Source organism: Xyrauchen texanus, chromosome 24, assembly GCF_025860055.1.
Source record: "Xyrauchen texanus isolate HMW12.3.18 chromosome 24, RBS_HiC_50CHRs, whole genome shotgun sequence".
NCBI lineage: Eukaryota > Metazoa > Chordata > Actinopteri > Cypriniformes > Catostomidae > Xyrauchen > Xyrauchen texanus.
Window position 1 is genome coordinate 2,833,167 of NC_068299.1, and position 25,523 is coordinate 2,858,689.

Below are 25,523 nucleotides of genomic sequence, written 5' to 3' on the forward strand. Positions count from 1 at the left end.
CTAGCAAGAAAGTCATTCTTTCATATCTTCAAAGTTCATATTTTCAAAGTTCATATCTTCCTCCTCTTGCGCACTGAAACCACTGAAGTCATCTCCTTCGGTGTCGGAGTTGAATAGCCTCAGCTTTAGTTGTCTTTTTGCACTGAGTCAATTCCTCACGCTGCTGTTTCCAACGTCTCCCGTGCAGCAGCTCTATTTCCTTTTCCAACAGCCAGATCAATCGCCTTCAACTTAAAAGCTGCATTATATGCATTTCTCCGTGTCTTGAGGGTGACAAAATGACTACCGTAATCAGAATGATGGGAAGTTTGAGCGCGCTCGATTTAATCTAATCAGTAAACAAAAAAGTTGTTTGACCTTAACCCGTTCGGCAATTTCATTGGTCTAATGAAAGCTTCATGCCGCCAAAGAACTGAGCAAGTCACAGAATGTTTTTTTCTTTTTTTTTTAAATAAAATTTGAAAGCGGGAAAAATCCATATATTAGCCGCATCATTGTTTAAGCCGCGAGGTTCAAAGCGTGGGAAAAATTTGCGGCTTATAGTCCGGAAATTACGGTAATAATATTTTCATAGTCGCATTTTAGCTTTTTACAAATGAACAAATCCATGTATTACATCAATAATTATATTATATTGCATATATTAATTAGTTTTTTACATGTTTATTGTTCAACTGCATCATTTGTACTATTTCCGAGTAGTTGCATTGATTTGTTAAAAACGTGCTAAAACCGGTACTGTCTCTTTAAGAAAACCGGCAGTTCTGTAAAGAGCGATTGTAAATGAGCGCATGTTAACGAGAGAGACTCGAATGGCTTTATCTCATCCATGCTATGTATGAATAGAATTAAATATTTCTTTTTTGTTGTTGTTTTTCAACAACTGACTGTAAAGTACAGAAAGGATATTAAAAGAGGCATTATTCAATGACTAATGGATTGCGTGGATCTCGTCATTACATTTTATATGGCACTAAAACAGTCTTGTGCTTCATATTAATGCGGAGGAAAGGAGAAAGTGCTTTAAAAATAAAGCACATTTGTACAAAGAGCCATAAACAGAAACCAGAAGAAAGAATGGCATACAGGATTGGAATGAAAAGAGTATTTCTATCTGTATTTCATTCTCCATATAGCTCTCCTTCTTTCATATGACATCCAAAACCATCACATGTGGACTTTCAGTCAGAAATGCTGAATGTCCAGGAACACAGGCAGGCATCAGCAAATGCACAGACCATCATGCACTGGTCTCCCGTCTGCTGTGTACATGCATGTGCATACCGCTCTAGTTATCAGACCACTTTGAGTGCATTCACTGACATCATCACTGGCAGGCTATAAGATCATCTGTCCCTCCAACACACAAACACACACCAAAACACTGACACTATCGAGAATCATTGGTTGGCCACTTTGTGCACCAAAACTGCCTATGGGGGAAAATATATGCTGACATGTTAACAAGAACAAGGTCAAAGATCCAAAACATGAAGATGTTTTGAGCCCAAAACACCCCTAGGACCTCTCAGTCTCTCGTTCTGTTTCCATTGTCTGTGGTTTTGCTGTAGTGAGGTTTGCTGAGGGTTGTGCTCTCTATTTAATCACTGTATGGCGTTGCAGTGCGCCAGTTTCTTTGTCATTTCTCACAGAAAATAGAGAGAGAATACGTTTTTCTGTAGAAAATGCGAGTGATGTTTACCAGTGCAAAAGTCTGCCAGGGTGTTGCTATGCAGTTGCCAAGGTATTCTTGGTTCTAGAGTGTTCTCCAGAACATTTTTGGTGGTTGCTAGGATGTTCTGGATGGTTGCAAGTGTCTTTTGGTTGGTTGTTAAGTGGATGTTCTGCGTGGTTGTTAGTTGGTTGCTAAAGTGTTCTGGGAGGTCGTTAGGTGGTTGCTAGACTATTCTGGTTGGTTAATAGGTGGTTGCCAGAGTGCTCTGGTGCGTTCTATGATGTTCTGAGTGGTTACCATCTGGTTGCCAAGGTGTTCTTGGTGGTTGTCAGAGTGCTCTGGTGATTTCTAGGAATGTTCTAAGTCATTGCTAGATGGTTTCTAGGATGTTCTGGGTAGTTGTTAGGTGGTTGATAGGAAGTTCTGGGTAGTTACTGAGGTGCTCTGGTTATTTCTAGGATTTTCTGAGCGGTTGCTAGGGTGTTCTGGGTAGTTGTTAGGTGGTTGATAGGAAGTTCTGGGTAGTTACTGAGGTGTTCTGGTTATTTCTAGGATTTTCTGAGCGGTTGCTAGGGTGTTCTGGGTAGTTGTTAGGTGGTTGCTAGGAAGTTCTGGGTAGTTGGTGACGTGCTCTGGTTATTTCTAGGATTTTCTGAGTGGTTGCTAGATGGTTGCTAGGGTGGTCTGGGTGGCTGTTAGGTGGTTGCTAAGGTGTTCTTGGTTATTGTCAGAGTGCTCTGGTGATTCTAGTATGATTTATGTGGTTGCTAGATGGTTGCTAGTGTGTTTTGCGTGGTTGTTAGGTGGTTGCTAGGAGGATCTGTGTGGTTGCTAGGGTGCTCTGGTGGTTACTAGGACATAATAAGTGGTTGCTAAGGTGGTCTGGGTGGCTGTTAGGTGGTTGCTATGGTGTTCTGGGTGGTTGTCAGAGTGTTTTGCGTGGTTGTTATGTGGTTGCTAGGATGTTCTGGATGGTTGCTAGAGTGCTCTGGGGGTTTCTATGATGTTAATAGTGGATGCTAGATGGTTGCTAGGGTGGTCTGGGTGGCAGTTAGGTTGTTGCTATGGTGTTCTGATGATTTCTAGGATGTTCTGAGTGGCTGCTAGTGTGTTTTGCGTGGTTGTTAGGTGGTTGCTAGGATGTTCTGAGTGATTACTAGATGGTTGATTGGGTGCCAGGGTGCTCTGGTGGTTACTAGGATGTTTTAAGTGGACTTTAAAGGGATAGTTCACCTGCAAATTAAAATTCAGTTATCATTTACTTACCTTCAAATTGTTTCAAACCCATAGGAACACTAACACTAACAAGGGTGCTGAAGTTCCACAGAGGAAAGGCATACGAGTTGGAAACAACATGAGGGTGAGTAAATAATGAAATACATTTTTGGGTGAACTATACCTTTAAGAAAATAAAAAATTAAAATGATGCTTGCCTTAGCAAACACTACGAATAAGAGAGAGAGACTGTGTGATCGGGAAGTCTCTCCACATGAGGTCTCACAGAATTGTCGGGAAAGGTCATCAACGCCACGAGGGGCTTCCAAGTGAGAACAAATGAGCACATTATAACAAACCACATCTGAAAGGTATCCCAAACATATCTCTTGCATACCAAACACAGCAGAGCGAACAGGAAGTGTTCATAATTTTATGGGTCAGTGAGGATGTAATGAATACACAATGCAAGCAAAGACTTTATCACAGTGTCTTAACCAGGCATTTCACGAGTTTCAAGCACCAAGTAGTTTGTATGTCCACGCTTGATGGATCTAAACTCCTGAAGAGACATAGTCCAGTATTTAATAGCAGTCATAGCGCACATGGGTCAACCCACCTGTGTATATGTGTCCAGTCAAATCGAGTGTACTTTGTAAAGGCTGAGAATTAGACTGTACGCATACGCTGAGCATTCGTGTCAAAACAGAAGTACACTTTGGCTTAAGTTCAGACAGTTGGTAACTCTGGATTTGAAGTAATGGGAGATGTGGCAGTGCACAGCAGTACCTGGGTCCATCTGGCAACTTCCTGTCGAAAGAGGTGCTGCGCGGGATGCCAGTCTGAGCATGCTGGAGCATCTGTTGGCATGGCAACCGATCGGGACCCTGCGTGGGGGAGCCGCGGGGGAGGGCCTGGCCGCTGGTGGGCACGCGGTGCCACGTTGTGTTTCTTTTGAAGGGAGTCTTGAACTCGCAAGGAGCTCCTTCACTGTCCAGCTTATACTCCACCATCGGTATGCGGTACAGCTCTGAACAGCCCCTGAGAGAAATAGATTGAAAGGGTTGGTCAGTAGGTCAATTGGCAGATGTGATTTATTGATCTAAAATATAATAACTCTAGCCTCATTTAACTGCAGATGCCACTTGCTTTAAAATGTCGTTTTTTAATGCAATGCATTCAGACATTTTTAAGAGTGACTAAAGGCCTTGGCATACTTCATACAAAATCGTCATTTAGAACAAATTTGGCCAGAACTAAGGTGTTTTTCAGTCCTTTTTGGAGGTTTGTAACCGCTGGCCAGCACAAACTTTCAGGAAAACTTTGTCCCGGCTGCTAAACACCTTTTTACTGCCATTGGTCCACCTCATCGGCAGGTGTGACCTGGAGCTCCAACTAATTTGAGGCCGATGACAGCTAATTCTCGTTCAGTCTGTTAAGATCAGTCAACATGACGACATCGTCGAGCTGGTGAAAACTTACCTACATCTGTACGATCATTCGCAAAGAGACATTTTCCAAGAACAAGTCTTTTTTTTTTAAATTAGGAAAACTACTCAAATACTCATGTGTCGTCTGCAGCCGAAAGCTTCACACATCGGCCCAAAGTGAGATATGCCTCTCTTGTGTTCTGCCCGTTATACACCCATCTTTGCAGTAGTATCGGTGTCATCATAACTTACAGTAAAAGAGTTTAACCGGTGCATATTCTAGCCACGTATAGCATGCATTAGCAGCATGAATGCAGAATGTAAACACAACAAATAACACATTGTATATCGCATAAACATTATATTAGTACACAGCTTCTTTTAAAGATCTTGTGTAAATGCTACTCATGGAATGAGGCTTGGAGTCATTAAGAACACATTTTAATGTCAAATTAATTAAGGTTTTACATGCATCCTCATATTGAAATGCTCCTCTAGCGCCTCACCCAGCGGTGTGGCCGGTGTCTGGATGTTCGCAAAAAATATACCGATGCTCAGCTGTTTTGAACTTCTTTTGGCTCTTAGCGAAGAACGAAGAAGAACTTCTCTGCGAGTATGCCGGAGCCTTTAAGTGTCCAAAACCGTTTTTGAGCTACAGTATAGTAATGTAAAGTAAAGTAACAGAAGGACGTCAGAAAGGAGACGCTGGGCATGGTGTGGGGTTCTTGGGTTTAAAGAGAAAGAGCCAGAGAGGTCACCAATGCACCCTGGTTAAGAAAACAGTCTGCTCTCCAAAACGAAAAAATACATTCTTCTGCAATTCAACTCTGGAGCTATTGTCTCGCTGAAGCTCTTTGGGGTGAGGAGGGTCACATTCTCTCCTCCTGATCTGCATAACTAGCCCAAAGGCTGCTAGCATCAATTAGATACAAAAGACAGTCCTGAACATTTGAGAAGGTGATGCCCTATATCGACTGAATTGTGTTTTAAACTGAGCTGCATTCATCAGATATTTCCCCATCGCCCTCTGGTTATCGTTGACCTTGCAGTGCTCACTAAGGCAGTGAAAGCTAGACGCTGTGGTACTTTCTAGTAGAATATTTTGGCATGAGCAATGCAGCACCAACACGGCAATGTATAACATCCTCAGAAGGGAATTTTTACAAATGATGCTGAAATACACTTAAAAATGTTCTTGGTTCAATGCAATACAAGGTGAATAGCTATTTGACCAATGAAAGTGTAAATGGGCTCTAATGCTTTCTGCCTAGAAACATGAACCAATTTAATTTAGGTACAAAACTATTATAGATACAATATGTCACACATTTGAAACACTCCAAAAGTCATGAGTTGTTCTCCAAGAAATTGTCTTAGAATGACTGCCAAGCACACTTTGATGGAAGGCCAGCTACCAACTAATGGAAAGCTGGGACATTTGGTGTTTGGATCCCTAATGATGTATTAAAGAGCGTTGCAGAGTTACATTTCTTAAACCCCAAAAACTAGATATAGGTATTGCACAAAGTGAAGAGCCATTTATTCTTGTTTCGGCATTATTTGCACTTTAGGCCTTTGTTTTGCTGAACATGAAAAACTAGCTTCATATGTATGTAACCGGCATTTGGATTTCAACCATTGAAAATGTACAAAATTGAACAATTGACACATTGGAGCCACATTGAGTGCCCCGTACCTCTGGGATTTAACCGTGTAGGGCCTTAAGTATGAAGATGCAAAAAGGAAAGTTTGTTCGGAACCAGAATCTGTGAGGATATTAAGAAATCTTTAATACTTCTTGAGTTATAGGGACTCCAATTTTGGAAAAACAACCCCAATTTGTGTACTCACACCATTGGCATATAATGAATCAAGGGGTGCTGATTTATGTGACCTGTAGTTTTGCTCCAGATCATAGGCGAATATTGTCATTTTTGGCACCCCTCTATAAACTAATGTTGTGGTGGTAGTGTAGTGGGCTAAAGCACATAACTGGTAATCAGAAGGTTGCTGGTTCAAGCCCCACGGCCACCACCATTGTGTCCTTGAGCAAGACACTTAACTCCAGGTTGCTCCGGGGGGGATTGTCCCTGTAATAATTGCACTGTAAGTCGCTTTGGATAAAAGCGTCTGCCAAATGCATAAATGTAAATGTAAATGTAACTAATGGATAACTCTGTAAATATTGTCCCATGTCATTTAACATTTTGACTTTCATAATCATTTATGTTGACCTTTCTTCAGAAATAGGTTGATTTGACATGGAATAACCCAGTTTTCTGTACCATGCATACCATGTTTTTTTGCACATGGATCATAGTAAACGTAAGGTTGTTTTTTTGGAGTACCATGTTAATATAATGTCATCACTGCACCAGCGCACCACCACAGTACTGCCTCAAATGTTTGGGAAATAGAGCCTCATCCAGAAAGAAAAAGCATCAAAAACAAGATTTTCTCAATAAGTACCCTATTTTCACATCTCTTATTTTAAAGCGCTCAAAGATGCCTTTTTGAAGGTTTGCAGCATGCAGTCTGGGCTGGTGAAATATGGGTCTAATATTAGCCTAACCCAGAAAATCTATTTATTTACACAAGAGCAGTGGGATATAGCCGTAACCCTCTACAGTCCATGAGCGGTTTCCATCATCTACATACGGACAACTTTAAACATTCTGCCCTTACATCAAACTAATGAGAGAAAGGAAACATTTCAAATATGTCTACGCGGAATATGTCGCTAACTTATGAACTGAAAATCTTAACAGCCGTCAGATTAATCAAAGAGCATGTGTGTGATAATGCATAGTTCTGCTCTTAACTTAACACTTAAAACTTGAGATTCATGATGTATATACGAATGAGTCCTACCTATATGTCAGTGAACGTTTATATTGTTCAATATACATCGTAAAGGATAACGGTTTTAGATCCAGGCTAATGCTATTGCTGAGCCTTTCCTTTGAGTGTGTTTTTATTTTGTTGACATTTACATTTACATTTATGCATTTGGCAGACGCTTTTATGCAAAGAGACTTACAGTGCACTTATTACAGGGACAATCCCCCCGGAGCAACCTGGAGTTAAGTGTCTTGCTCAAGGACACAATGGTGGTGGCTGTGGGGATTGAACCAGCAACCTTCTGCTTACCAGTTATGTGCACCACTCGACATATGCAGCATTCTGGGTAAACATGAAATGGCTTTCACAAACCACTTTACTATCATAATATGATGTCAATCACAATACAATTGTTGTGCAAACCATCCTTAGTTCTAAAACAACAAATGTTTCACAATCAAGGGATAATAATCAATTACGTATTGATTACTATTAAATGCAACCAAATATAAAAGAGCAGTTACATCTCCTAGAGTAAGAATCGTAACGCTTTTCCTCTACTAACGTCCCAAATGCAGAGGGTCATAATCTGTAGCCAAAGATAAAAGGATAATAGAACGAAATGTTTGGCATCTCACACTCCCTTCAATAGACCAGATACAAAAAAACAACATGTCAATGATCTAACCCTCCTGCCATCAGCACGCATTTACTGACGTTGAAGTTTATTGACAAACTGTCCACCAGTAACGTTTCATCCCCCTGAGGCTAACCTGACCGTTCCCAGCCAAAGCCAATGTAAAAAAAAAAAAGAAAAGAAATGGTCTGCACTTATATAATGCCTTTTTAACCTTAATGGTATTCAAAGCGCGTTACACTGTGACTCACGCACACATTCACACACCAACAACATTAGAGCTGCTATGCAAGGCGCTAGCATGCCATTGGGAGCAACTTGGGGTTCAGTGTCTTGCCCAAGGACACTTCGGCATGTGGAGATGTGTGGGCCGGGAATCAAACCACCAACCCTGCGATTAGTGGCCGACCCGCTCTACCACCTGAGTCACAGCCACCCATTGCTAAAGCAAGCATCACTTTTACTATTGCTCAAACTTATGGTTATGAATTTGACGCAAGTATTAAACATAAGCATTAAACTTTGATATAGACCTTGATATTGGGCAACTGGTGGGTAAATGTTTAGATTTCACTCACCAGTAATTGTGCAGTTTATGTGGTGAAGTATTCAGCAGTGAGATCCTTTCACTGAGTGTTGAGAGTAAAAGTTGTTTTGTGTGATGTGTGTCCAAAGACGAGATCCACACAATCCATTTGTCATTGAATTCTAATGCCCTTTCTGTCTTTTACAATCAGTTGTTGATTAAAAACAACAAAAAAGAAACATTTAATTCTAATCAAGCACAGCACAAATGAGTTAAAGCCATTCGAGTGTCTTTTGTTAACATGCGCTCATTTATAGTCGCTCTTTACAGAACTGCTGGTTTTCTTAAAGAGACAGTACCGGTTTTTATCATTTATTTAACAAATCATTTTAAATACTTAAAAATAATACAAATTATGCAACTGAACAATAAACATGTAACAGAAAATAATATATACAATATAATATCACATTTATTGATTGAATACATGTTTAAAAAGCTAAAATGATGAAAAACTGATCAAATATAGTTAGTAAAAAGTATATTTTTGTAATGTACCAAGTTAGAAAGTCCCCTGTGCAATTAATAGCATTATCTGGAATATAATTTCTAGATGTAAGCAAAAGGTGCGGTGGTGGTGGCGTAGCGGGCTAAAGCACATACATGATAATCAGAAGGTTGCTGGTTCGAAAAATATCCAATAGACTTACATTGAAAGAAGCCATATCAAGAGACCAGAATATACCACACTTGAGGGTGTACTCTTTTGATATCCCATCAATTGCAAAACAATCTGTAAAGATCGGACACAACATTAAAACCACCTGCCTAATATTGTGTATATGGTCATATCTCTTGTAGTGCTCATACACGTGCAACGGACGCCAGGATTTACACTGAAAAGGGACTTCAATTTCAGGTTGTTCCTCACCGAGACCATTTATGCTTTCAGAAGACTTGGAATATGATGCACAAGTCACATAGACTACATTTATGATGCTTTGAGTCATTTTTAAATCTTGAAAGTCAACTGCGTTTGTATTGAAAATATGTGATCAGCATAAGAAAGTCAGTAATGAGAGTGAGTAAATGATGACACGATTGTCATTTCTGGGTGACTATTCCTTTAAGAAACCAAGAGGAATGCTTTGTGTTCCAAAAATAGACAATTGCTTTAATTAAGATAACTGATGGTATGTCACTCTGCGGGTGGATCTCTCTCGTTTTAATTAGTTGGACAAGCAACTGAACCATAAACGAGCAATCTGCTGTACTGTGACTCATAAGACATGCTGGGATGCATTTCATCAATTATCAAGCACCCTGCTTTGTTATCATAAGGAAAAACTTTGAGCTTCCATGTGCGTCAGGCCAGCTGATAACAAGACTTAATATGATGTATCATTTTAAGAAATTTTTTTTTTTGTAGCCAATGGAAGGAGGTTGATACCTTCTTGGAGCTCCATCCTCATAAGGCTGAATGATGATGACTTTAACGGTGATGGAGGTTCGCAGCAGGTCGATCATCTGTTCGTGGGTCAACGTCGCCACTGCCACCTTACAGATCTCCACCAATCGGCTGCCCTGACGCAAGCCCGCCTTCCACGCATAACCAAACGGCTCCACGTCCGCCACGATGCCTTCGAAGTTGACATGAAAGCCGAGCTGGCCCAGACCGTTCCTGCGCAGGGTCATTTCTGTGGTCTCACAGCCACGGGTAACAATCTGCACAAAGGTGAGAAAGAGTGAGCAAGAGGATGGATTGTGAAAGGAGGCAAAAAGGTTAAAGGTCAATTCATTCTCCTGTCCTCTTTAGTCAATTAAAGTTGTGTCCCAAATGACACATTATACACAAAATTATTTTTTTTACTACATGGAATCAATCGACATTTAACAGCTGACAGAAGTGACGTTTCATGCACATGCGATGTGTTGGCGCTAGCTTTAGCGCATTATCCAAACTCAATTCAACACTTGCATCACAAACAACGTACATAGAGTATTCACACAACGTGGGCTGATGGTAAAGCATCAAAGTATTCTCTTTTGCCCGTGAGCGAATATGAACAGGTTTCTCTTATAGTAGTCAATAGCATGCACGTGCGCTGACGATACGCGCAGACAAGGACTGTCTAAGTGTCGAGAAAATCGGAGCTGCACATGGACAGTCCGCGCAAGTCTTTTTAAAATCACCATTATTGTAAAATGGGCTAAAAGTGACAATATTAGGAAATTATTTGCCCAACAGGTAGTGCTTAGAGGTAGTTTGCACCGGATTCTGGAGGTACACCACAGATGGCGGGATGGGATAGTACAGTGATCCTGATGCTGGCACAGATGGCCCATTGACCAGATCTGTGCCTTTGACAGAATCTGGGCCCAGTGACAGCATCTCAAACAGAACGCATGCACACATATACACCAGATCTCTGGACGAATACCACACTGAAAAGGGTGTTTCTTCAACGTTTCTTCACTCTCTCACTACTTAATTTTGTCTACTAAAAATGTCCAACAGTGTATGCACATGCATTACACGATATTTGTCATTTTTGACCATTTTTATTTCCAGCACATCTCAAATTCTGTTTGTATTGATTCCCCAAAACATATATACAAGAGCACAAAAAAACAACAACACACACACACACACACACACACGCACGCACCCACACGCACGCACCCACACGCGCACACACGCGCACACACACGCACACACACGCACACACACGCACACACACGCACACACACGCACGCACACGCACACACACACACACACACACACAGATGTAGTGTTTCCATGTTTAATGGGGACTTTCCATAGACATAATGGTTTTTATACTGTACAAACTTTATATTCTATCCCCTAAACCTAACCCTACCCCTAAACCTAACCCTCACAGAAAACATTCTGCATTTTTACATTTTCAAAAAACATAATTTAGTATGATTTATAAGCTGTTTTCCTCATGGGGACCGACAACATGTCCCCACAAGGTCAAAAATTTCGGGTTTTACTATCCTTATGGGAACATTTGTTACACACAAAGTGATAAATACTCGCTCACACACACACACACACACACACACACACACACACACACACACACGGAATCATTCAATCATTTAAACCCCACAACCACCCCTCCCCCTCCCAATCCCAAACCTGACCCCCAACACATATCCCTGCAGTAACATAAATGTATATACACAAGATTATAGACACACATAAAAAAAATATGTAAAAAAAAAATATATATATGTTTTTATCTTTTTATTTTTATGTGTGTCTAGAATCATGTGTATTTATTAGGGCTGTCGATTGAATGCGTTAATTCAGTGCGATTCATTTTACAAAATGTACACGTTAAAATAATTAACGCAATTAATCGCATGCCCCCGGACCATAATAAGGAAGATTCCTGAGAAATGCAAGCTTGTAGTACCACCTGTTTACTCCAGGGGGCAGTAAGTGAAATTTCAAACATGCGTTACATTCTTGCGTTCAAAACACTCGAAGGAGCGAACTGCGAACTTAAGAGATCTCAAGATGTGTTTAAAGATTGAGTATTAAACTATATTTAACTTGACACAGAGACCTAAACATTTTATGTTTATGATGCAATACACCCGAGACGTGACAGAAGCATGTCTAAATTTGGAAATTACCCCATAAATATATAATCACAAAGAAATTTCCTTCAAACTTATTTATAAGTATTTCACTAATTATTTTCAAAGTCTGATGCAGGTGTAAATTGACGGTCCTTAAACAAGCCCTCATAATAAATCTCCAACTGATTGATAAATTCACTTGTGTAATGGATTGCTGTGAACTGTGTGTCAATGATTGACTTATGATCAATAATATAGTAGTAAACAATACATTGTATTCTAAAGACGCTTTTTGTATCGTCTTATCAATGATGAACTCTTCTGCCACAAGAATGTAATGCATTTTAATTATCTGAATATTTTTTGGTTTTATTTTTATATATATATATAATTGTTTTATATTTAAAGATAACTATGCATAATTATATACTGATATAAATATGTATAATCTTTATATATTGAATTATTGTTATATGAGGGGCTTTCTCAGCAAATATTTGTATATGTGATTAATTAATCGGGACACCATGTAATTAATTTGATTAAATTTTTTAACCGATTCACAGCCCTAGTATTTATGTATATATAATAATATTTACACGTACAGAAATGTCAGATATCTGCCCCATTTCTCCATCAACAAATTCAACTTTTCTAGCCTTCTAAACGACCCTTCTTCAAAGACCGCCACCCTCCCCATCTCTGAGCACCACTCATGAAATGAGGGCGCTCCAGCCGACCTCTAACCCCTTAAAGGAACCTGTCTGGTGATCATGACGCTAGTTTACCCAACACTTTATGTGCCTATTCTCAACGTCAATGACTGCCCCATCGCCCAAAATACAGAGTCTGGGGCAAAATGAAAGCCGAGTGCCCAATACATTACAACCAAAACTCCTGGATCTTAAACACACCTCCGGAAATTACATTTTTTTAACGGTTTTGAAATAAAACGATCGGCCCTTTTATCTTACTAAAGATAAACATTACATGTATCCTAAATACACACAGATCTTTTTTTTTTTTTGCGTAATTAGTCAAAATGACATCTTGATCGCCAGTAAAAACATTCTGCTCACAAACTATTTTTCCCTTGATTTTTCTTTGTTTTGTCTCATATTTCATGCTCTTCACTGACACTTTTGATCACTTGGCTAACAACATAAACTAAAAAGCCACCAAACTCTTTAACGTCCAAGTCATGACTTTTTCTGCGGTGAAGCAGACATATGGAAGAGTGTATGATAAGCATAACTAGTCATTGACCGATCCCGTCCTTGATGCTCATTGGCTCATTCTGTATGCTAATATATCCTGTCTTCTCGAGGAATGCTCTACAGGTAAGAGGTGTCATTTTCATGCTACCGCTCCAAACGCTCATCATCGTGTAAAAATGCAGGCACACATGCAGTCGCAGCGCAGAGAGCCCCTGAGGAGAGTCTGTTTGGCTCATCTGTCACAGTATGTTATGCACGCAGAGCGGGCGAGTTGCTCAAGGAATAAGCTCAGCTTGAGCTCTGACTGACGCAGCTTTGAATTTCGAAGTGTGCTGAGCGCGCAGAGAGGGTCCGGTTTACAATCTCACAGATGGAGGGGAGGAGAGAGATATTTAATTGAATGAGACTGACTCTAATATTTACAAAGCAGCGCTGCCTCTATTTTTAGACCCATCAAAACCACCCTGCTCAAATCGAGCCTGACTTTGTACTAAAGATGAAGTGTGTAATTTCTGTGCCACCAGCTTCATTGAACGAAACAATAATAACTATTTTCAAACAGGTTTCCCGAACACTCCACTTGACTTCCATTGGTCAAATAATAAAAATAAAACAACAGTGATTATTAACATTAATGCAACGTACATGTTGTTATTAATAAATACAGTGCATCCGGAAAGTATTCACAGGGCTTCACTTTTTCCACATTTTGCTATGTTACAGCCATATTCCAAAATTCCCAAGGATGTCTCTGTACATTGCTGCATTCATCTTTCCTTCAATCCTGACTAGTCTCCCAGTTCCTGCCACTGAAAAACATCCCCACAACATGATATTGCCACCACCATGCTTCACTGTAGGGATGGTATTGGCCAGGTGATGAGCGGTGCCTGGTTTCCTCCAGACATGACGCTTCCATTCAGGCCAAAGAGTTCAATCTTTTATTTCTCATGGTCAGAGTTCTTCAGGTGCCTTTTGGGAAACTCCAGGCGGGCTGTCATGTGTCTCTTACTGAGGAGTGGCTTCCGTCTGGCCACTCTACCATACAGGCCTGATTGGTGGAGTGCTGCAGAGATGGTTGTTCTTCTGGAAGGTTCTCCTCTCTCCACAGAGAAACACTGGAGCTCTGTCAGAGGGACCATCGGGTTCTTGGTCACCTCCCTGACGTAGGCCCTTCTCCCCCGATCACTCAGTTTGGCAGGGCGGCCAGCTCTAGGAAGAGTCCTGGTGGTTCCAAACTTCCATTTACAGATGATGGAGGCAACTGTGCTCATTGGGACCTTCAATGCTGCAGAAATTCTTCTGTACCCTTCCCCAGATCTGTGCCTCGATACAATCCTACAGACAATTCCTTGGACTTCATGGCTTGGTTTGTGCATGCACTGTTAACTGTGGGACCTTATATAGACAGGTGTGTGCCTTTCCAAATCATGTCCAATCAACTGAATTTACCACAGTTGGACTCCAATCAATTTGTAGAAACATCTCAAGGATGCACCTGAGCTCAATTTTGAGTGTCATGGCAAAGGCTGTGAATACTTGTGTACATGTGATTTATTAGTTTTTTATTTTTTTGTAAATTTGCAAAGATTTCAAAGAAACTTGTCTTTGTTTTGGCAGAAAAAGAGACCTTTTCTTTGTTATCGAGCCATTTATTGTGCGCCTCATTCCAAAAATTCCCCTCTTCTGTCCACACAACCGGTGACATTGGGGTACTTTAGATCTGTGTAGTAACTTGTAGTGGCCAAACATTTGGAATTACGGAAATGTGAAATTAAAGTACATTTTGACCGTTGCAAATATAATGCACATTAGCAAACCTAACCAAACTCACAAGCTTCCAAATATGATACTGGTGTCCTCAAATGAACGCAACCCCATTGTGTTGCTAACCACAGAGCATCTAATCTCCACCATCAAATCAACTGACCACACAGACAGGCGAGTCGTTTGATTTGTAATGTCTTTGTGGGGCTACTGAACGAGAAAAATCTGTTCGAGGAGTGTTGTGTCTGCCAAAAACAGGAAAGACACTAATCGAACATGCACCACAGTAATCCCCTGAAATCTCTCTGTTCCCAAACTATCCAGGTATCCCAGCCGAGCACGTCAGTCACAGCACATGGGATAAAAAAGTAACAAAACAGCTTCCCATGTCTTTCTACGTTGCGTCAGAAATATTCCTAGAAAGTAGCCTCTAACAAGCTACTACAGCCTAGATCGTGACTAAAAGTAAAATACTGAAAGATCCGTGTCCGTCCACAAGAGCCAAGCACACAGATCAGGACTACAGCCAAGTGAAATACTACACAAGCACTGCTCAAACATCTTGGGCAATGATACTACTTGATCCCCCAGAGAAGATTATGATTTTGGAAGGCTTATAGATAGAAACCACAGATTTTATTGAGCTGCTCTCGAAGAGTTCTACACAGGTAGATAGTCATGAGAGCTCAGAGGAAGAGGCTGAGTAAGCTTAATAGAGCTCAACAGGCTGGTTTCACAAGTAAAAATCCCATTCGGTTTCCTCCATAGGAGAATTGATTATTAATTAGACTTACCGTGAGCTGCAAGGTTGTTAATCGATGGTATGTGCTTCTGATGAAGCATCAGTCCACATTAATTCAACTTCATAAAAATAAAATAAATCATGTTTAATCGGAATAGACGGTGAATAACTACACTACCAATGATCCTGAGAAAAGATCAACCTATCAGTAAATCAATGCAAACAAAGTGCGTCTAAATAGCTCTGCAGTGACCCTCAACCTCCAATGATGCAATATAAATGACACAATCGAGTCGCTCTACCTACACTCTCAATCTACTTGTATATTTGTATATCTGAATATTTTGCAATAAATTGATATGATTCTTTATTGATAATCAATAACTTTAAATCAATGGGTTTATATTTCTCCATTGTTTTCCCCCAATAACATCATTTCACAATGCTTCATAGGATTGTAGTTCATTCCTTCATTGAAGACGTTAAGTACACAGTGAATGGTAAATTGTCTGCACTTATATAGCGCCTTTTTAGCCTTAGTGGTATTCAAAGCACTTTACACTGTGTCTCATTCACCCATTCACACACCAATGAGGGCAGAGCTGCCATGCAAGGTGCTAGCCTGCCATTGGGAGCAACTTGGCATTCAGTGTCTTGCCCAAGGACACTTCGACATGTGGAGTCATGTGGGCCAGGAATCGAACCACCAACCCTGCAATTGGTGGCCAACCCGCTCTACCACTTGAGCCACAGCCGCCCCAAAGGTCTTGTACCTTTCTCTTTTTGTCTGATTTTTAAATACTTTTGTTATGTTGTGTTTCACCTCCTAGCTGGTTGGTTTGGTTCAAGACTTACAGCTGTTTTATGAAGTACTTCATTAAATCCCTATGGAAAAAAAGATTGGGAAAATTCCAAGATGGCTGAACTGTTGAGCTTGATTACAGATTATTTCATTTTCTGATGCAAATGTCCCTCAAACAACGCCACAAAATTTAAAAGATGAGTCAGTTCAAGACCTTCCACTTCCCATAGAGGAAATCATTTTGTATATACAGTTGAAGTCAGAAGTTTACATACACCATGGCCAAATACATTTAAAGATTTCATAATAGAAAACATTCCCTGTCTTAGGTCAGTTCGGATCACTAATTTATTTTAAGAATGTGAAATGTCAGAATAATAGTAGAGAGAATGATTTATTTCAGCTTTTATTTCTTTCATCACATTCCCAGTGGGTCAGAAGTTTACATACACTTTTTTAGTATTTGGCAGCATTGCCTTTAAATTGTTTAACTTGGGTCAAATGTTTTGGGTTTCCTTCCACAAGCTTCTCACAATCAATTGCTGGAATTTTGTCCCATTCCTCCAGACAGAACTGGAGTAACTGAGTCAGGTTTGTAGACCTCCTTGATCACACACGCTTTTCAGTTCTGTCCACAAATTTACTATCTGACTGAGGTCAGGCTTTGTGATGGACACTCCAATATCTTGACTTTGTTGTCCTTAAGCCATTTTACCACAACTTTGGAGGTATGCTTGGGGTCATTGTCCATTTGGAAGGCCCATTTGCAACCGAGCTTTAACTTCCTGGCTGATGTCTTGAGATGTTGCTTCAATATATCCACATAATTTTCCTTCCTCATGATGCATCTATTTTGTGAAGTGCACCAGTCCCTCCTGCAACAAAGCACCCCCACAACATGATGCTGCACCCCCATGCTTCACGGTTGGGATGGTGTTCTTCGGCTTGCAAGCTTCACCACTTTTCCTCCAATGGTCATTATGACCAAACAGTTACATTTTTGTTTCATTCGACCGGAGGACATTTCTCAGAAAAGTCAGATCATTGTCCCCATGTGCACTTGCAAACTGTAGTCCGGCTTTTTAAATAGCAGTTTTGCAGCAGTGGCTTCTTCCTTGCTGAGCAGATTTCAGGTTATGTCGATATAGGACTTGTTTTACTGTGGATATAGATACTTGTCTACCTGTTTCCTCCAGCATCTTCACAAGGTCCTTTGCTGTTGTTCTGGGATTGATTTGCACTTTTCGCACCAAACTACGTTCATCTCTAGGAGACAGAATGCGTCTCTTTACTGAGCGGTTTGATGGCTGTGTGGTCCCATGGTGTTTATACTTGCGTACTATTGTTTGTACAGATGAACGTGGTACCTTCAGGTGTTTGGAAATTGCTCCCAAGGATGAACCAGGCTTGTGGTGGTCCACGATTTTTTTCCTGAGGTCTTGGCTAATTTCTTTTGATTTTCCCATGATATCAAGCAAAGAGGCACTGAGTTTGAAGGTAGGCCTTAAAATACATCCACAGGTACACCTCCAATTCAGAACACCTCCAATTTAGCAATTAGCCAATTGGCTAACTGTCTAATAGTTTATCCTTGACATAACTTTCTGGAATTTTCCAAGCTGCTCAAAGGCACGGTTAACTTAGTGTATGTAACTTCTGACCCACTGGAATTGTGTTATAGTCAATTAAAAGTGAAACAATCGGTCTGTAAACAATTGTTGGAAAAATTACTCGTGTCATGCAAAAAGAAGATGCTTTAAACAACTTGCCAAAACTATAGATTGCTAATATAATATCTGTTTCAACCTCAGTGTATGTAAACTTCTGACTTCAACTGAATATCAATCAGCCACAACATTAAAACCACCTGCCTAATATTGTGTAGGTGGTTTTAATTTTGTGGCTGATCGGTGAATAGTTTGACAGAGCAATAGTGTTCGGCAGAAATCAACCAACGATGGCTTCCTTGTAGTGGCTAATGCATTTTAAACAGGCATAGGAGAAAGTACTGAACAATTAACCAAAAAAATGACATCACTTTAAAATGTTTGTAATTTTTAGAAAGCGAATTGGAGGCGAGTGAAGCACCACGACACAACAAATTATAACCAACAAAGATGTCTACACAGCACATAGTGTTGGGTTACGCACATATGTGGCTTGATTTTTCTGAAAACAAGACTTAATTCATTATCTTCAACTCTTCTGAAGTAAATGCATCTTGTTTTAAGGATGTTTAGACATTTTTACTGGAAAAACAAGACCTTTATATACTTTATATACTTTTTTGCAGTGTATATAATAGAAGTCTAGTTTTGGATTGTTGGAATGGGAAAGTTCTTACCTCTAGTCTTTGGACGATCTCTCTAATGTCCTCTCCACAGTTATCATGCGCCGAGAACATCACACACTCTCCTCGCTCATAAAAGATCTTAATGCTCATGATGCCAGAAGACCATCCAATGACATCCCGACAGGAACAGTTGAAAATTACATTCTTAGACTCCTCCTCGATTAACACGATGAACTCGTTAGAAATACCCAACAGACACTCCACATCCGCTGTTTGTCCAAAATCTCGTGCCACCACGCTCCAGGTGACAGCACCCACACTGAAGAGATGAGCGTCCTTCCGCGGTTTAACTCGCTCCTTCTTCTTGGCACCCAGTGTGATGAAGCTGAATTTAACAGCAGAGTCAACCGTCGTTGTGCTTATGAAGTTCTCCGCGAGGTCCTTGAGATACTCCTGACGTGTGCGAGTCGCCATGGCGCGAAACTTTTCAGATTTATGCGCTGCGTTTTCCCCGTTGATCACTTTGGCCAACAGGAAGTCCCTGAAGACGGCTGATTTGGGAAATGTCACACCCTTAGGAATGGGAGGGCCGAATGGAGGCACGTCTTTCGATCTGGATACCGCCACACTGCAAAGTTCATGGAGAAAATCTCTGGTTTAACTTCTGGTGTAGCATTTGCAAACCAATATGACCGTATGTCTTAATTACAATTTAAAAAGTGTGTTAAACAGACCCAAAAACATTAAGTGAAACAGGGTATTCAATCCAAAAAAGTAGAGATTAGAAGAATTGATTGCACAGTAAAAAGCTGTTTCTTTTACTAAATGCATCATTATTTGTTGTTACTGTATCAAGCTTTATTATATTAATGTTAACCCGCATTAAAGGAATGTTCCAGGTTCAATACAAGTTATGCATGATCGACAGCATTTGAGGCATAATGTTGATTACCACAAAAAATACTTTTGGATTGTCCCTAGTTTAGTTAAAAAACTAAAAAAGTTGCAGAACAGTGAGGCACTTATTATGAAAGTCAATGGGGCCAATCCATAAACATTCAAATACACACCGTTACAAATGATGCATTAACACGATTTTAGTGGAATAAAATGAGGGTGTTGTGAAAAGTTAAGGCGTTTACCAAATTACAGTATTTATTATACGGTCATCAGGACAACAAAGTTGTAATATTCGATATAACTTTACAAAGATACGGTTATAACATGTAAAATGTTAGCGTCTTATGGCTAAACTTCAAAATCTCTATATATATAATTGAATATAATTTATGACAGTCCAGTGTGAGATAATAAGATTAATGAAGTGCAGTGCTGATATATTGATCGTGAGAGCTCAAGTGTTCAAAGTCTGATTGCTTGGGGGAAGAAGCTGTCATGTAGTCGGCTGGTGCGGGTCCTGATGCTGCGATACCGCCTGCCTGATGGTAGCAGTGAGAGCAGACCATGGCTCGGGTGGCTGGAGTCTATGATGATCCTCCGAGCTTTTTTCACACACCGCCTGGTATATATGTCCTGGAGGGAGGGAAGCTCACCTCCGATGATGTGTCTGGCAGTTTGCACCACCCTTTGCAGGGCTTTGCGGTTGTGGGCGGTGCCGTTGCCGTTGCCGTACCAGGCGGTGATGCAGCCAGTCAGGACCGTGTGAGGATTTGGTGGTTCATTCCAAACTTCCTCAACCATCTCAGGAAGAAGAGGCGCTGATGAGCCCTTCACAACGGCCCCATGTGAGTTCCTCAGTAATGTGGACACAACTTTTGAAACGGTTTGTATTCGTGATTATGAACTGGCCCCAATAAAGCTGCGTTCACACTGCCAGCTACTTTGTCGCCAGTGGCTGGCGGTTAGGTCGCTAGTGGTGTGTATGGAGAGTCTAAACAGCACTTGAGTGGCGGCTGTGGCTCAGTTGGTCGAGCAGGTCGCCCACCAATCGCAGGGTTGGTGGTTCAAATCCTGGCCCACACGACTCCACATGCCGAAGTGTCCTTGGGCAAGACACTGAACCCCAAGTTGCTCCCAATGGCAGGCTAGCACCTTACATAGCAGCTCTCCCGCCATTGGTGTATGAATGAGTCACAGTGTAAAGCGCTTTGAATACCGTTAAGGCTTAAAAAGCCACTATATAAGTGCAGACCATTTACCATTCACTGTTCCTTTACAATTAATATTATTATTAAAATATCACGTGAGCTCTACCATCTTCTCTCATATTGGCTGTCGCTCCCGAAAGTCGCTCTTCATTTGCATAAAGTAAAAAATTTCTCAACTTTGTCACGTCGCTGGACATGGCCACATCCAGTTGGCAACGGTCGCCGTGTTGCAGGAAGTCGCCAGCGCTCATTGAAAATGACTGAGATAAGGTCGCTTTGTCGCTTCGTGATGCTGGCAGTGGGAACGCAGCTTAATTTCCACTGTAAGTGTCTTACTGCGATTTTGCATTTCGTCGAAATTAATTGTATTAATCAACATTATGTCACAAATGCTGTCGACTAAATTTGAATTAAAACACAGAAAATTCCTTCCATCAAAAATAGGCTAAAACTACATTTAAATACAAAAAAAAAACAGCTATCTGCTATTGGTTAACATTATTTTTGCCACTCAAGACAGCTTTGGTAACATCGGACAAACATTTAATTTTTCTTTGGAATATTTTGGAATGCACAAAAAGACCAGAAATGTGTATTAAGAGTCAATAATAAGGTCAATTTTGATTTCATGTTGACTTTAAACAGATGGTCAAACAGATAGGTCTGAATATCAGACATTACAGACATTTAAACACTTCCTTTAAGGGTCGCTGGAATTTAAATAGTAGGTGCTTTATTCATACTTTGAACATCAAAGGTAAACTACATCAATTGTAAATGAAATTGCTTTTAGGTGATTATTAAGAGTCTATTTCTTTATAGTCATCATTTATGGTGTAAATCAAAAGGCACCGATCCATGACAGATGTTTGGCTGCACTTGCCTGTAGCAGACGTTTTCAGTGCATGGATTGTGAACTTTAACGATGACGAACACATGCTGAAAATGGGAGCGAATGTTTTTGGGTGTGAAGGGCAAGGCACCAGGCTCCTGGAACACGATGGTGACGATGTCATTTCCTATATGTCTCTTTCTGAGCAACTGTTGAGAAAAAAAGAGAAAGAATACAGGATAACTGAGAAAACATTCAAAGAGCAGATCTTTAGTTAAGCAAATATTACGACTGCAAAAAAGTCACCGCGATTGGGCCATCTGGTCTAATGCCACACCAAATTGAATGCAGATGCTATGCAAGACTGCTTAAAATCTCTTAAGCTGATCCACAAGTAAAATATCTGAATCTTGAGTGATTTTTGGCAAAGACAACCATAACCTTTCAAAGATGTTCAGTAAGAGCGTTCAGTGGCAGTGCATGAATGTAAAATATTCCATTAACCCCGAGTCTGCCGTATGGGAGTGTTTTAGTAAACTGTGTGCATGTCTTCTTGTGAGGATTACGGGTGAGAGGGGTGGATGAGAAGATGAGGCTCTGTGCTCGAGTCTTCTGGAAGCTTACAGCCAGGGATTTATACACTAATCCAATGCAATCTAATAGAAATGAAGATGAAGAAGAAAGAGAAATCCAGCCAATCGAGTGTCAGAGATGCAAACACACTCGTGATACGGCTCTATGTTAATAGGGCTAATAAAGTTGATCTATTACTCTTTAAAACAAATGCAATATGTATAACACATTTTCATTTAATGCAGTTAATGTAATGATCTAATTTGGCATAATTACAGTTTCAAATCAAATGAAATCTGTTTAGCAGAATATGACGGAAGCTGAACAACAAACTAAATACATTTAATCAAATTACATTTACATTTATGCATTTGGCAGATGCTTTTATCCAAAGCGACTTACAGTGCACTTATTACAGGGACAATCCCCCCCGGAGCAACCTGGAGTTAAGTGTCTTACTCAAGGACACAATGGTGGTGGCTGTGGGGTTCGAACCAGTGCCCTTCTGATTACCAGATTACCAGTTATGTGCTTGGACCACTACACCACCACCATGTATTTATTTTCAGTACAAAAATTTAAATCCATTTAAAATGACTTTGAATGTATAGATTTGATCGTTTTGGCCTTTAGACACACACTTTCAATATTAAACTATGAATGTTACTTATTAAATAAAAAAATGGAATTATTACATGTTTAAAACTACGATCATGCAAACAAAGAGTGAAACAAACAAACCATTTCAATGTTTATTTGATGAAAATTATTTCTATGCATTTTTCATTTCCACCACACCAAACAATTTTGTCTCTAATAAAGTTATTTCAAAAAGTTGTTAACAAAATTGTTTTTATATAGTATTTTAATGGCCATGATTTGGTCTGTACATTTTTAAATTTTAAATGGAGTGGTGGTGGCGGAGTGGACTAAAGCACAGGGCTGTTAATCAGAAGGTTGCTGGTTCGATCCCCACAGCCACCACCATTGTGTCCTTGAGCAAGGCACTTAACTCCAGGTTGTTCCGGGGGGATTGTCCCTGTAATAAGGGCTCTATAAGTCGCTTTGGATAAAAGCGTCTGCCAAATGCATAAATGTAAATAGTCATTTTTACAGTAATTTTAGGATTTGTTGACATTGCATCGTCATGGCAACAAAAAATTTGAAATGGCTGTTTGCACAAAAAATGTTACTAATTGAATTTATCACACATTAAAATCATATTAACATGCGTATTGTTTATGTATTTTGGCTAAAGTTTTGAAACAGTGAGGATTTTAACATAAACAACTAGCCCGCATGTATTCCATTGTAAGCAGGGTTGGGAGGGTTACTTTTGAAATGTATTCCACTACAGATTACAGATTACATGCTGTAAAATGTCATTTGTAACACATTCCGTTAGAATACTCAAGGGCAATAAAGTATTCTAAATACTTTGGATTACTTCTTCAGCACTGGTAAATTTTTTCACTTGTTTTGACTATAAAACTAAAAATACACGTGTTAAAAATACATGCTGAAAAAACGAAATATCTTATAATATCAAAAGTCTTACTAGAAAAAAAGAAATTATGATCCAACGTGAATTTTCTTGATAATAAATATGATTGTGTCTGGTAACGTGTGCATGTAAAATGGCTAGAAATAGCATTTTAGCTTAGCGTAAAGCTAACAATTTACACAAGGTTTATTTCTATTTCTTCTGCTCCAAACTGACTTCAAACGTTCTTCTCTGTCTGCTCGTATGAATGTGACACATCATAAGAAAGTGTTTCGCCGCTATTCAAACATCATTTATATGTAGAAATATTTTCCATCTGAAAGGACTAAATATTAAATGAAACAAATGACAATAAAATGCAAAGTAATCTCTTATAAAACTTTTTGAATGTAACTGTATTTGAATACCAATGATTTAAATTGTAACTATAGTGGAATACAGTTACTTATATTTAATATTTCAAATATGTAATCCTGTTACATGCATTCCGTTACTCACCAAACCTGATTGTAAGTGCCTCAAAATGTTACCATAACCCAAATTTGTGCTTTTGTTTTTAAACACAAGCAGGATTAAGTGGAAATACATGTTTGAGTTAATCATTAGTATGCCACAAATGCTTGCGATTGAGCTTAACTTGTAATGAACCCGGAACGTTCCTTTAAACACAATACAGACACTGTGGTGGAAATGTTCTTACAGAAAAAATGACATAAATCTCCTGTGATGCATGTACACAAATTTGAGAATATCTTAGTACTCAGTACATTATGTCCCCTTTCAATGACAACATGCACTCGAGCCGGCATGGACTCCACAAGTTAGTGTTAAAACTTTGTTTATTTTCGGGTTTACATTCAAATTGAAATCCCAGATTTTCAATGTGGTCTCATACTTCAATGTGATCCCACTTGCACACTGCTTTGATTTCCATTGACTATTTATTTCATTAAGCGCTGGAGTGCTCGGTCCTTTGATGAGTTGAAACAGCTCAAGTTGTCAGACAGATGTGGAGGTGACCTCGAACTGTGAACAGGTGCGGACATGGAGTCTATCACGAACACAACATGTGCTTCAACAGCCCAGACCGTTGCCACGTGAGACTCCTTAATCAAAGCCTTATCATAGCATCTCATCTGCCAGAGCACTGCATCCATCCACCTGTTGTAGGATCTGACAGATAAACATCACAGCCCGTTCCCCATGGACAAGTTGATTGAAAGACCTGGGCGGTTACCCCGACAACAAGCCTTCCAAACAAAATAGCCTTTTATAGTAACCAAACAGGCATGTTGCTGCGGGCAACAGGTGACTGTCACAGACAATAATAGAATTGGTAAAATTATCAATTCAAAAATTTGAATTCTGTCATGATCTGTTCCAAACCTGCATGACTGTCTTCCATTGAACACAAGGGGGTAAACTCTTTTTCCATACAATTACAATGAATGGGGACTTAGTTCTCAAGCTTCAAAGAGAACACAAAAGCACATAAACGCAGTCCATATAAGTTGTGCTCTAAATTCCAAGTCTTCGGATGCCATTCAACTGCCATGCCATGCAGCCTCTCTCTCACACATAGCTAGCATATGGGCTTAATTGTAATTACATGAAAATGAGTGATTAGCTACATTTGGTGTTCTGCTGAAGAAAGAAAGCCATACGGTCTTGGAATGACATTAGGGGGTGTACTATCCCTTTAAAAAATGGAAAACATGATTTTCACTTTTGAAAAACAATATTCTG

At 39.9% G+C, this 25,523-nt stretch overlaps 1 protein-coding gene across 4 annotated transcripts in view; it reads right to left on the minus strand.

Moving 5' to 3' along the window:
• The window catches only part of LOC127617569 (signal-induced proliferation-associated 1-like protein 2), a 164,285-nt gene that overhangs the window by 50,706 nt on the left and 88,056 nt on the right, over positions 1-25,523 (minus strand). For all 4 annotated transcript variants that reach the window (XM_052089542.1, XM_052089544.1, XM_052089543.1 and 1 more), the window contains exons 7-10: positions 21,752-21,909; positions 18,812-19,388; positions 9,775-10,049; positions 3,680-3,931 (exon numbers count right to left, since the gene is read on the minus strand). In XM_052089542.1, the coding sequence (XP_051945502.1) occupies positions 3,680-3,931; positions 9,775-10,049; positions 18,812-19,388; positions 21,752-21,909 (1,262 nt within the window). The remainder of the gene's footprint in view (positions 1-3,679; positions 3,932-9,774; positions 10,050-18,811; positions 19,389-21,751; positions 21,910-25,523) is intronic.